The 13,658-nt window shown below is 32.4% G+C and overlaps 1 protein-coding gene across 13 annotated transcripts; it reads right to left on the reverse strand.

Annotated features, from left to right (window-relative positions):
- Positions 1–443: 443 nt before the first annotated feature.
- LOC111278852 (uncharacterized) lies at positions 444–12,635 on the reverse strand. 13 transcript variants are annotated; one of them, XM_022865538.2, is made up of 16 exons: positions 12,561–12,635; positions 11,967–12,237; positions 11,344–11,518; positions 10,975–11,058; positions 10,002–10,243; positions 9,356–9,593; positions 8,476–8,555; positions 8,318–8,402; positions 6,372–6,422; positions 6,153–6,284; positions 5,939–6,052; positions 3,085–3,132; positions 2,034–2,118; positions 1,076–1,132; positions 905–972; positions 444–822 (listed from the first exon to the last, which is right to left on the reverse strand). In XM_022865538.2, exons 2-16 carry the CDS (start codon positions 12,194–12,196, stop codon positions 808–810), a joined length of 1,704 nt encoding a protein of 567 aa, XP_022721273.2. In that variant the 5' UTR covers positions 12,197–12,237; positions 12,561–12,635; the 3' UTR covers positions 444–807. The 13 variants fall into 13 exon arrangements, with proteins under 13 accessions (XP_022721273.2, XP_022721272.2, XP_089620573.1 ...); XM_022865537.2 differs by having other exon boundaries at positions 444–972; positions 11,967–12,225; XM_089764447.1 differs by lacking the exon at positions 6,372–6,422.
- Between the last annotated feature and the right edge of the window lie 1,023 nt (positions 12,636–13,658).

Genomic DNA, 13,658 nt, shown 5'->3' on the forward strand with positions numbered 1-13,658 from the left:
TATCCTTTAAACTGAAATCACTTTAATAGAGGAAAAGAATAGTCCAAAGTTCTATCATCTTAACACACCGATCAGATGATGATAATCACAATGGGCTGATACTGTACTCATGATTTTGAAAAGAAAGAAATGGAAAACTTGCCTCTCTGCATTTTATACTTTTGACGTACCAACATTTTAAGATTAGTAAATTAATTCAAAAGATTGAAAAATAAAATTGTTGTCACCCATCTTTATAAAAGTATTAGTGATTCAGCTACTCAAACGGTAAATATAATTTTCATTTGACATTCTATATCTTCATATATCTGTTTAAAGATACATATTCACATCAACTGTCTTGTCGCCTTATCATACCATCTGGGATTTCTATCAAACTCTACCATTGTTGTCACATATATATATCACCACGAATCAACTACAATTAGTATTAAGATGTTGAATAATCAAATCAAGAAAAGAGAAACATTTATACGATATTTTTTTTTATGATTTGTTTCTACAGCTACTGATGTGAAAAGGTTAATAATGAACAACCTAGGCTAAACTAACCAGTTCAACTTCTGCCTTCGTCTTTCTTCAATAGTGCAATATAGTGAATCTACCCCAAAAGCACAGCTTCAAAGGATTTACAAGAACAAGGCCAACTCCATCTATATATGATGCACTAGGAATGATCATATATGCTATTTTCAAAAGCGATTAATACTTGACAAAGAGGAATCCTTTTAAACTATATGATGACTCAACCTGTTTTATTGCCAATTTCCAACATTGGAAAGGATTTGCATTTCCATTTCCAATTTGCTATGAATAATTTACCTGCAGAAAGCATCATTTTCAGCTACCTTTGCAAAGGTTTCCGAAAATATTGTGCGGTTCTAGTAGATTGATCTTCAGATACCTCTAATTGAGTTGGCAAGAGGTTGAGAAAGCTCCCCTTTGTCGGGGGATCAGGAGGTCCTGGTGTGTCTGCAAAATGGGAACAACACAAGCAGGCAGGCAAGCATTCAAGAAGAGACTCCAAATGAGAAACTAACTACAATTAGTTAACAGTAAAAGTGAACACAATTACCAAACAATGACTTCACAGAAGGTCTCTTAGGTGCATTGCTTTTCTTCTTCAACTCAACTGCAATCATACACATACAACTGTCAGCAGTTTTCAACGGAGAAAAGATGGTATTAAAACATGGCACCTAAAAAGCAGGTTGTGGCAACTGCTTTCTGCAATTTTTTATTGCATGGTTATTACAACCATGATATTACTACTAACATTGCCACTAATAGAACTACTATAACTGCTAATGCAAAAATTAATAATAATAGTAACAAGTTTTTCACTGGACCAAAAAGGAGGAGGAATAACTTTTAATGACCCAAAAAGGTTGTAAAAATGTTTCTTTTTCTTGCATCTTGTCTCCATTATTACTGCATTATCATCATCATAATACTATTATTATATTTTGGTTTGTTTTGCCTTATTTAAATACATCTTGCTGTGAAAACATTGGTAAAGAGATAAAGATCATGTGCATATAAGAAAAGCACATTTACATAGCCTACAGTCGCTAAGTTACAATATATGATATGATCTTTCAGTCAATAAATACTATTGGATTTACTACACTGTGATCTTCTAAAACACACATACAAAAAGTGCAAAAAAATAAATAAATAAAAAGCAAAATAAAAGAGTACATACCACATAGAATTTGCATTTATACTAAACCTATTAATAAATAATATTATTAACAATTTTGAATCCTAAAAAAATTATTTTATCCACTGTTAGTAGAGTTTTTAGATTTCACAAGCGAAATTAATAGGATGTCATTTACCCCTTTGGCTATATTAAAAAAATTAAAAAACTCATTAAAAAAAGAAATGAGACAATTGCCAATCTCCTAACCCTGCCTATGGAATTAAAAAATTACAGTAACAGTGTATCAAATACTAACTCCCTTAGTATAATTTTGAATCATATCAAGCAATGAACCAAAAAAAAGGTCAATTTTCTTGTTGATACTAACCAATGCCTGGAAGATGATGCTCATTGACAATCTCAACATTCTTGTATGTATAGCCGACAAAATTTGCATCCTTCGATGAAAGCATCTGCGGTTTACAGAAAAGAAAAGTGAAAGATCCATCAACTGTTACATATAAATAAACTGGTGGAAAAGTTGAGCTGTGCACAGCCCAATTGCTGCTAAAAAAGGAAATATCAAGTACAAATGCATGTTAAGTAAAGGAAGGGGTGCACAATATAAATCTTATAGGATGAGTTTGATACAAAAGATGACAGAGACAATAAGATAAAAACTGTAATATACAAAATTTGGTATTTACTTGAAAAGAGGATCTGATGGTATGAGGATTACTCATTCTTTTAGAACAAAATGGACAAGATTACTGAATCCTATGGGATAAAATTATAGGATGGATACCCAATCATTAAATATTATTTCAATATTTCCTATTTTTTCTTCAAAAGCAGCATTTTCCTTCAAATTTTTTTAGCCTGCAACGTATAGGTGGGATAAATTTGACCAATGATAAAATTGTCATCTTATTATACAATCAATTGTATCTACATCAGATAATGGCATTGGTTAAGAAATTATCCTATCTTTTAATCTTCTATACTAAAATACAAGATACTATAAGATCACCTACTCCTATTCACTCTTTTATCTTTATCCTATCCAGCTCTATGTACTAAATGTAAACGGAATATGATATATACAATGGATCAAAAAATGGAGAGCGAAAATAAACATAGCAGCAATTTTCATAATGCAAAACAATTTCAAGAAATTAATGACAAGGGCATGTAGGCATAATGACCATAAAAGGCCTAAATTTTGGTCATATGCTTACCACTTATCAGCAGTTTTCATTCACCTCAACATCTTTTCAGTAAAGAATTACTCATAATTGTACTCTAAAAGCACCAACATGGTAGTATACGTAGCTTTGACATTGTGAAAAATACCAAAAATATGTACATAAGTGAAATGAAAATTAAGTCCAAAGTAAAACTAGTCAACAGGGAGATTGATGCAAAAATTATTAAGCTACCTTTCTCCAGGGACCTGATTTTGTCGAAGTTTGTACTTGAGCCCCCAACTGTATATGCAAAAATAAATGAACATATTGTTATAAAAAAAAATGGGCGGAAAACGAAAAAAGGAAACAGCAAGAGAAATTAACGAAACGTGAAAGGACTATTAAGGCATGCATCAAGCAGAGAACGATCAGCTTTGATGAAGCTAGCAATTGGGTACAAACACACAAGTCATGCATCTCTGACAAAGTTTCACACACCTTTAGACAGAAATAACATGATCAATTTACAAAAATTTAATGGAAAATTTGCTTCATGTCTTTTTTGTATAGACCAAGGTTAATATCGTACCACAAAACATTTCTATTTTCCTTTAAAAAAATTATATATACCGATACCGATTATTTTAGCATATTATTTTGGATTTTCGGTTTAATACAAATATATTTATAAATATACATGAATTTGTACATAATAATACTACTAATAAGATGCAAACTAAATATACAATATTGTTCAAAACCAAATAAATAAGTTTATAGATATAACAAATAATATCATCAATTTATCATGATATTTTTAAACACTTAATCTGATCATATGATATTAAGATATTAAGATAGAAACAACGAGATGAAAAAGAAATTAATTTTAACTTTAACGTTTTTAAATTTTAGAAAGAGAGCACAATTACTTTCTTGAAAGAGATTGAAATATTTATGAACTTTTATTTGGAAAAATAAAGTGTAAAAGAAAATAAATTGCATAAAAAATAGAGAAACCCAACTTTCAATGCTTATTTTGTTCATCAGTTTTATTTTTATTAGGTTAAAAATAGTTAAACAACAAAATACAATTTAAAATTTATAAAACATGTTTCAGATTTATATAACAGCCAAAACAAGCTATTCCACTGAAATTCAACGAAACCAATCGAAACCAACAAAAACAACCGATATTACTAGGTATCAAGTCCTGTACGAAAAGCCACCCTTAAGAATACCGTATTTAGGCATAACTAAAATACACTGGCCGGTACAGCCAGTAACAAAACAAAATTAACAACTTTGATACAGACGCCATGAAGTTAATAAAAGAATTAATGAACATTCTTAAGAGTGCAAGAGGCTGCAGTCCTTCACCAACTATCCAAGTTGGAGAGGACAGATCATTACACTCATAAGAAACTATAATAACAAATCCCTCATCGGGCATCAAAATGTTGATCATTGTTCATAAATGACAGCTATTGTTGCTTTAAAGAAATTATCAGACAGCAATGCCTTCAATGGCTTCAAGCATTCAGAGTCGTAATGCAGAAAGACTTAACCATTGAGTCCCAATAACAAGAACTTCTAAAACCTCAAATGGTAGTTATAATTTATAACTTCATGGAAAGAAGAGTCATATGTTTCAAATTGCAAAGGTAATAATGTTCTTACAACAAAATTGTTTGGTCAAAGATTTGATATCACACACTAGTTGAAATCTGATCATATGCACCATTTTTCTTCTTTTTTTTTTTTTTTTTTTGCCTCTAAATTATGCTTCTTATAGTCTACCCTAATTTAAATCACAAAGTATTGTACATTTTGTCCACCACATAGAAAAATAGGCTCAATGCCCAATTAGGATCAAACATTTGCAAATCTTTTGATCGATGATAAATCATATTATTTGATCAATTAAGCAGCTCAACTTACCAATTTTGATTATTTTAGGAAATTGACAACAGAAATTTAACTTTTTAGTCAATATCAAAAATGGCAGCCATGTGGCATATTTACATGGCTAAAAGTTTATATGACGCAACTAAGCCAGATTTTGCTTTTCCTTTGCTTTTTCTTTCATTCATTTTCCCTTTTCTCGGCCACCAATGGTGGTCATTGGAATACCATGCCAGTCATGGCTTACTAGCACTAAAGGAATAGATTCAGATAGGTGTTGGGGGGGGCCTGATTTGGCCCAGCAGAATCTGACCCATAGCACCAGGCTAAAAAGTGTCTGGGGCTAGATCTGAACCCAGGGCATCAGACCAGCAATTCAAGGACCAGTTACTGTGCCAAGAGATACTAGTTGAGGTAAGATTGGGCCCTAGTGTGCCACATGGCACTGGCAGGTGCCCAATCTGGCCTCGTCACACCAGGCTGAAGCAAGCAGAGGCTAAACCTAGCCCTAATTCATCAAGAAGGCACTAGCCTCCTACACAGAAACATCACCAATGTCCAGCTGGCAACACTGCTGGTGGAATGGAAAAGGAAAGAAAAAAATGAAGGAAAACGAGAAGATAAAACAACTAAGCTGTCACATATCAAAATCTTACCACGTATGCATGACATGTGTAATTTTTTGTTAAATGGCAGCAGTTCATTAGATTAACAGCACATTCAAATTTCTGTTAGCAATTTGCCTTAATTAATCAAAATGAATTATAAATTTATCATAATAAAATGTTAGAACCTTGATTTAAAATTTTCACAAACTTTAAATCCTAATTTGAGTATCTAAATGGGAAAAACATTATATGCATAGACATCAAGCTATAATTCTCAACGTGAAGCAAAATTTCTCAACAATAATAAGATTCATGAGACTAGTTTGCCAGTCCAATTCAAGTATAATCCATATATGCTGATAATGAATCAAAACTAAGAATTTCTAGCTTAATATCACCCAAATTATTGACTACATGTTGAAAGATAAATAGAATTTCAAGTGCATAAGGAGATGTGAAGACTAAACCACTCAAAAAAAGGTTTAACATAGAACAATTTCAACATAACCAAAGCATTTTCCTACTACATGTGATCAGATGCATGGATTGAATTATACCAGAGTAACCTAGTAAGATAAACCTTTACTACTAACCTCCTCAAACTTTTCAAAGTTCCGAGTATCTAGTTCACTATTAACCTCTGGTATAAAAGCAGCTTCCATGTGATATAACCTGTCCCATTCAATGTCTTTGAACCATGGGTGTGCCTGAAATGATGAACTCCAGATTAGGATATACGATAATAAAACATATATCACCTTTGCACTCAATAATAAAGGGGGGAAATGATCAATCAATTATTCTGACCTTTATTTCATGCGCTCCTTTGGTTCCAAGCCTCTGCTCAACATTGCAAAGGAGTTTACAAATGAGATCTTTAGCTTCAGCAGATAACTTGGCTTCTTCAGGGAATTTCAAATGGGTTCTCCAGTTTACAATCTGCATTGATAAACTGACCCTTTGTATAATTTATAATATATAAAGATCAAACACTAGTTTTGAAACTGTTGAGAAAGGCATACACACAATTATAAGTAGCAGAAGAGGAAAATCATGAGTTTGTTCACCATTGTCAATCTAAACAATAAAACCACTGAGACAGGTTAACCAACAAGTTTACTGGAAAGTTTTAAACACATATAAGAAAACAGAAAACCAAAGAGTAGATCACTAGATTGAAAACAAAGTTTTGAGCAGTTATATTGATGCAAAAGGCAACTGTAGTAGTCTTGTATTTGCCAAAGGATTACAAATCAAAAAAATTTGGTGATTGTATATATTCTTACAAAATCTAGGGCACTAGGAATCAAATCAAAATGCTGACAGCAGTTTCCAGTAACCACAAGATTTTAGGCTCTTTACATGCTTCAAGTGTTAGTTTAGCAAACAAATCCATGAATAATCATTGCTTGTGTTCAGAGCAGCTTTCATCCTTTGTTGCCTAGAGCGTGTCAACCTTCCCTTCTTAAAGACACGGGAGCATAAATTTTCATTCTGTCACCAATAAAGGTCATAATTCCTGATGCATCTTAACATCATCATTATCAGAAAGAAAATGTACCTTTGGATTTGAGTGCTTTGCTCTAAAGACAATATTCAAGTCCATAAAGAAAGTACAGAGGGTCAATACATTTTCAATCAGCTCCGCTTTAATTTGCACTCAGGTTCACTGAGCTTAGATTTGCAGAGATATCTCCAAAATCAAAATTAACTCTAATCCTATATTATCAAGAACGAGATCATAGTGGCAGATTTAATGTTTGAGTTCCAAGTGTTACTACTAACTTTAATTTCATGTCTGGACATAACACTAAATTAACCTTACAAGCACAATTAATTAAAAAAAACTAAATATTAACATAATAAGCCTGCCCAACAAGGAAAAAAAGGAGAGAGAGAGAAAGAGAGAACAAGGTTCAAATAGCATCCAAGAACTAGAAGCACATCATTCATCAACCATGTCTAACACAATTTCAAGGAAATCTTCCCGACCAAGGTTCTTTCCTAAGCGGTAATAAACATAGAGACAAGTTTTCCAAAATAAATTTAGCATTATAAAAATTAACACATTTCCCATGCAGTACAATAAGGTTTCTTCGTCCATTCAGGAGTTAAAAAGCCTAATCTTTTGACAATTGTAGTTATTTAGGTTCATCATACAAATGTTACAGACCTTGAGAAGAGAGTAGATCTTCTGTGATTAAGTTCAAAAGAAGCATCTCTGACTTTAAGCACACTATCTCAAACAGTTATAGATAAATTTCAATGAAATGATATAAATCTACCATCAATTCTTTTTCCCAATGAATAGCCAAGCTTGGCTCTATTTAAGAGAGTTGAGGCTTAAGGTTGAAATTACATTTCCTTCCATAGACTTCCTCATATGTAGCAAATAAACAAAATATATCTGAGTAAGCTATGTTTAGAGAAAATAAATCACATGACTCTTCCAGACTGGAAGTTCATAAATGAAATTGACAAAAAAAATCATATTCCTTTCAGTTTGAAATAATTCATGCCAGAACATGGATATTACGATTCATCCTTTTCAGATGCATGGTTCTATTTATTGCATCATGTGGTTCACTTATCAGAAATGCAGACACATTTTGCTAGTCAGTCTTTTCCAGGTGGTCACTTTTAAGATCATCTTAATGCCATCAAAGTCATAAGCAGAAGAGGCTTAGAATAAATATTTAGTGAAAAAAAGGCAAGAATATTTCCCTTGTTCTTTTCCAGGCTAATCAGTTATGTACTTAACAATCTTTGGTGCCTCTGAATGCAGAACATAGCAAAGTTTTGACAGATACATTCATTATGCCCATCACTTCATTTACTTGCTCACTATGCATCAACAGAGAGGTAATAGCTGAATCTTAAAGAATATCTGATTTTCATTTGTTCTAAAAACTTTATAATATGCATATCTAAGCATACAGAATGATATTCACGAAGTGAACAACTTCACTTACCTTTCTACATGTCGACAAAGGTTCTTCAGAATAGAAAGGTGGATATCCTACAAGCATCTCAAACATAATTGCCCCAAGAGACCACCTAAGAGAGAATCTTTCAGAATATAAGCACAAAGAATATTAAAAAAATGTAATAGGTAAGACAATTGACTAACCAATCACACTCCATCCCATATCCTCTCTTCAACAACACTTCTGGGGCAATGTAGTCAGGTGTACCAACTGTTGAATAAGCCTATATGGAACATGCAAAACCATTATTAAAAAAAAAAAAAAAGTCAAAACATGAAAAGTGTCTTAAGAAGATGAATATGATAACAAAAATGGAATATAGAACTTTAATTTTTAGGAAAGAAAACATTTAATCCATGAAGCACTGTTAAGCAGTATTTTTTTCAGTTTCAGTAAAAACGAAATAGTTCAGCTTTTTCCAGCAAACAAGTTGTGTTAGTCTATTAAAGAAAAATATGCCTGCAAGTTGTAATAAATAAAAAAAAATACAAAGCACACACATGCAACAGAAATATTTTTATTCGTGCTAGTTTTCTATTGCTTCATGGATCACGATTAAATGAAAGAACCAGGATGAGTAGTATCTATTATGAGTCTGCAGAATAGATAGAATCAAAACATATTGTGGATCCTAATTATCTTATGCATGGGACTTGTTTGCTATCCTGTAAGGGGGAGAGAGAAAGAAACAAACCAAAGGGCCCCTTTACTGCATGGGTTTCATTCTTTGGAAACCCACGAGCATAGATCCAATACACCAAAAATAACTAGCATGCCTTTGAGTGGTTAAAGGGGCCCACAAACAGAGGTCAAATTGAAGCAGATTTAAGATTTTCCTATACCAATAAAAGCACATTTTGCTAGCTTAAGATGCCAACAACAGTCTGCTAAAAGCAGGAAATACAAGTCCTGCACCTCCGTATTTCAATCGGAAAACAAGGAACAAAACAGTGTCCAATCTTAGCAATCAACCAAAGCTTCTTTACAACCTATAGACACCATTTGTGGATGTAGAAAGCATACCAATGTTCGCCTATTCTTTTGCCAATGTAACAACTGCTCCTGTTGTGTCCGCCTTGGTGCAGAAGGAAGATTAGACCGTTTACCACTCTCCATTGACGGTTTAAAGGTTCTCACCCCTCCATGGTCATCCTCTCTAAGGTCTGGAAAGCTACTACTATCAAGGGGTTTACACAATCCAAAATCCAAGAGCTTCATATGGCCATTACAGTCAAGCAATAAATTATCAGGCTTGATATCCCTACAAAGAAAAGACAAAGAATATAAAAATGTTATGAAATACATATCTTTTTCTTCTTTTTTCTTTATTTGTATTTCTTCAGCAGGAGAGGAGGGAAGACATGAAGAATATTCATTCCAGAAATACATAATTATCATGCTTGAATATCATATGGTATACCAGTAAAATGCAAAAATTGGTCTACAGTGCAGTAAACTACTTCTTTTATGTATGCTATAAGTAATACAACAACAATCTAAGCCTTATATCCCATAACTCTGGGGTCGACTGTATGAAAGGTCAAAAAAAAATGTCAGAGAAAACTAACAATGAGGAAAATACCACACATGAAGCATGGGAGAACTGTAGATTGTCTAACCCACAGCTGAAACATATCACAAGGGAAAATGCTCAAGAAAGATAGTAAACCTGTGGACATAATTGTGCTTGTGGATGGATTCAATTGCAAGAACTGTTTGGCCAACATAAAACCTCGCCTCATCCTCAGTTAAGATATCCTTCCGCATCAGTAACGTCATCATGTCACCCCCAGGGAGATATTCCATTACAAGATACAAATATTCATCATCTTGAAACGAGCAATAGAGCTTGACAATGCATTCACTGTCAACTTCAGCAAGGAGATTCCTTTCTGCTTTAACATGCTCAACCTGGACAGGGGCAAAAAGTACAAATGTAAGGAGAAAGTGCCTTCATAATTCAAAGCAATACTTAACTGAATATCCAATCTTTTAGACTCGCTTTTATATTCCTTCTCTTCTCAATCTAAACCAGTTTCTGACACCTTTAAATGCATATTTTACAGCACATTCCAATATCAGAATAAAGAAGGTTGGATAAAGTATGCAGCAATTTTTTCTATCTTAGTAAAACTTTGTAATAGGTTCTGGGACGCATTGATCCTTAGAAAGGTAGAATAAATAGCAATTTGTGTAACCAACTGGCAACCATAAAATTATCTGGCCTTACTGAGCTAATATTTCTTATTACCAATGCAGCCAGTTTCATATATTAACAGTACAGCAAAGGAAATAATCATCCCTCATCTTGTTTGGAAAATGAGAGCAAAAAACATTAGCAGCAATTTTGTGCTATTACCACTGTATCCCAATTTGACGAAATTACTAAAATAAAAATATTGCAGAGTACGGGGAAGATCACAAGTTGAAATCATTGAAGTAAAATACTCTGAACTGATCCTCCCAATTTGACGGAATTTAAAAATGTGAATTTGAGAGAGGATCTGGCAGTTTTTTGTTTCTCCCCTCCACTAATAGAAAACTCTCAAACAGAATAAAGTAAAACCTTTTACTCCTCTCTACTTCTCTCCTTCAAAGGAAATGTAAAGGAATCAGGAAAACCATCATGAACCAAACAATACCTGGCCTCTGCGAAGCATCTCTGATTTCTGGAGCTTTTTCATGGCATACACATTGCCAGTAGCTTTTTCTTTGCAAAGTCTTACCTGCATGATGACAGAAGACATCTACCATAACCAGAAATGAAAAAATAATTTAAAGAAGTATCATGTACTTTGCCATTAAACAAGAAAGAAGAAAATGGTGGATGCAAGGATTCTAGAGCTAACAATACTTACCACTAGGTGGAGATGCATATCGGAGAAATTTGAATATTATATGGATTGCATTGCAAAGCATAAATAAATCACTAACTACTATAAGAAACAATATTTCTGACAAAATAAAAGTAAAATTCAAATAAAAAAACAACAAAAAAAGAAGAGCAAGACCTCCCCAAATGCACCCCTCCCTATAATAGTCAGAAGTTCAAAGTCATCAACACCCATCTTGTGTCTTTGAAGTCGCATGTATTCTGTTTCCTTTTTCTCTAAGAACTTAAGCATATTCATTTGCTCCTCTGCAGTAAAGTCAGCATCAGCAAGTTTCCTCTCTAACATCCAACGTCTATATTCCATAGAGATAATTGTTAGAAAAGAAAATGAGAAGTTCAACATAAATGATAAAATATGAAGAGAAACAATAATGAAATATAAATGTTATTCTTTATAAAATAGAAATCGATATAACACTATCGTATTACAGTGCAAAAACAATCTAGTTTCAGTAATAAATAGAAAGAAATTATTTAAACAAATGAAACACACAAGGAGACTGAAACATCTTACAAAGTCCACTTGCTTAAAACCCTTTAAGATACATATGATATGAGATTAACCCACCATAATTCATTTGCATCAAAACATAAAATATCTAAACAATGCAACTAGTACAGATATCAGAGCACAACATATCTTTTGCAAAAGTAATTCAAGTTATGCCATGAACTATCAATATGCAAGGCAGTCTGATCAAACAAGATGTGATAAGTTAATGATAGCATTTAGCAAATTACCTCTCCTTTCTGTCTTGCAAATTCTTCATCTGAGCTTTATAGTGGTTCTCGATATACTGCTTGGCAGCGGCAACCTTCTGATTGGTGGCAGTTGAAGGAGCCCCAGCCCCGTCGATGGGAGGCTTATGTGCATACTTTGCATTTTCTATATCTTTCTTTTTCTTTGGTGAATTTTGTACTTTGTCATTCTTTTGTTGAAATTTCTTAAACCAACTCCTTGCAGAATCCATTATCAGCAAACCCAATCACAACATCAACTCTATCCAGAAATCTAAAAAATTATAAACTAAAAGTAAAAAAATCTATAACTTCAAACCCAATAAATATTTATTTTACGATTGAATTATTTTCTAAATTTGAATCATACTAGCATTTTTCAGTTACATACTTCAAAGGTTAACCAATAAACGGAAATAAATAAAATAAATATTTCAGATTCATATAATGACATATTGATTACTCTATTGAATTCCCTATAAAGCCTTCCCCATAACGGAATTATATCTCAAAAATTCCAATAAAAAATTTTGAGAAAAAAAATTCAATTAGATTGAAAATTTTACCTCAGAAAGTAAGAGAAGATTTTCCACTCACCTCTGAAGTATAACGACGAAAACAGAGTCGTCTCTCTGTTTCACTTCAACTGGAGTCAAAATCCCCCTTGCAAACAGGATGTGTAAAAATCTAATTAAATCATTTTATTTAATTGGATGTATTGAAATTACCAGAGTCTCCATCTATAATAGTGTTAACAGCGGATCAAGGAGGGCATTATTGTCAATAGGAGATTTAATTGTCCCTTAAAGATCGTGCAGGTTACGATGGAGTTGCGGCCGCTTTAACGGCGGACCACAAACCGGTGATACTACCGGTATTGAAAGCAACGAGACAAACAGTAAGAGGTCAGAGAGGGGAAATTAACCGGCACGTGGCAGTCGATTACGGGCCTTAGCCGGCTAACGTGAAAGCACGATTAAATGATTTGCCACGTCGGGTTGACATAAAGGCGCGCAAAATGGAATTAACGCGTTTTTAAGTGCCAAACAATCTTGACGGTACACGTATTGCGAGCTTCAGGATAACCACGGTTCGGTTTTAAGGGTTAGAAACCGTGTTGGAAATTTGACCATGCTTTAAAGAATTTCAGCTACAGCCTACTAAAATATTCGATATCATAATCTAGAACATAATTCGATAATATAACATATTATCATAAATACATATCTTTAAAGCAAAATCAATTTTAGACTTGATAATTTCATATATAATATGATAATGTGATATAAAAATAATATTAAAAAATAATATATATTTTTAAAAAATATATTTTATATTTATTTGTGTTAACATAAATTTAACACACTTATATCATGTTAAAATTCGTGTTGATATGTTTAAACATGTGACATAACATGAATAATATATTTAATTTAATCTTATCATACTAATATATATTTAATACATTTAACATATTTTTTATATTTATTTTAATTTAATATAAACATATAAAAATTATTTTAATCTTTAATTTTTTAATTATGATACTTAATTAGCTATTTAATATGATATAAAATTTATTTTAAACATTTAATTATGATATTCATTTGTTAATTATTAAAAAATTATTTTTTATATAAATAATATAAATATAATATAAATATTAATCTTAGTCTTATATAAATGCTCATGTGA

Source organism: Durio zibethinus, chromosome 8 (assembly GCF_047325235.1).
Source record: "Durio zibethinus cultivar Kanyao isolate XHJ-2024 chromosome 8, ASM4732523v1, whole genome shotgun sequence".
Lineage (NCBI taxonomy): Eukaryota > Viridiplantae > Streptophyta > Magnoliopsida > Malvales > Malvaceae > Durio > Durio zibethinus.

Excerpts from the sequence above, each read along its gene's own strand:
- LOC111278852 (XM_022865537.2), bottom strand. The coding sequence starts at position 12,196 with ATGGATTCTGCAAGGAGTTGGTTTAAGAAATTTCAACAAAAGAATGAC. Across the intron at positions 9,594-10,001 it reads AAGCACAATTATGTCCACAG|GGATATCAAGCCTGATAATT; the intron begins GTTTACTATCTT and ends TTTTCTTTGTAG. Across the intron at positions 6,053-6,152 it reads AAGGAGCGCATGAAATAAAG|GCACACCCATGGTTCAAAGA; the intron begins GTCAGAATAATT and ends TCATCATTTCAG.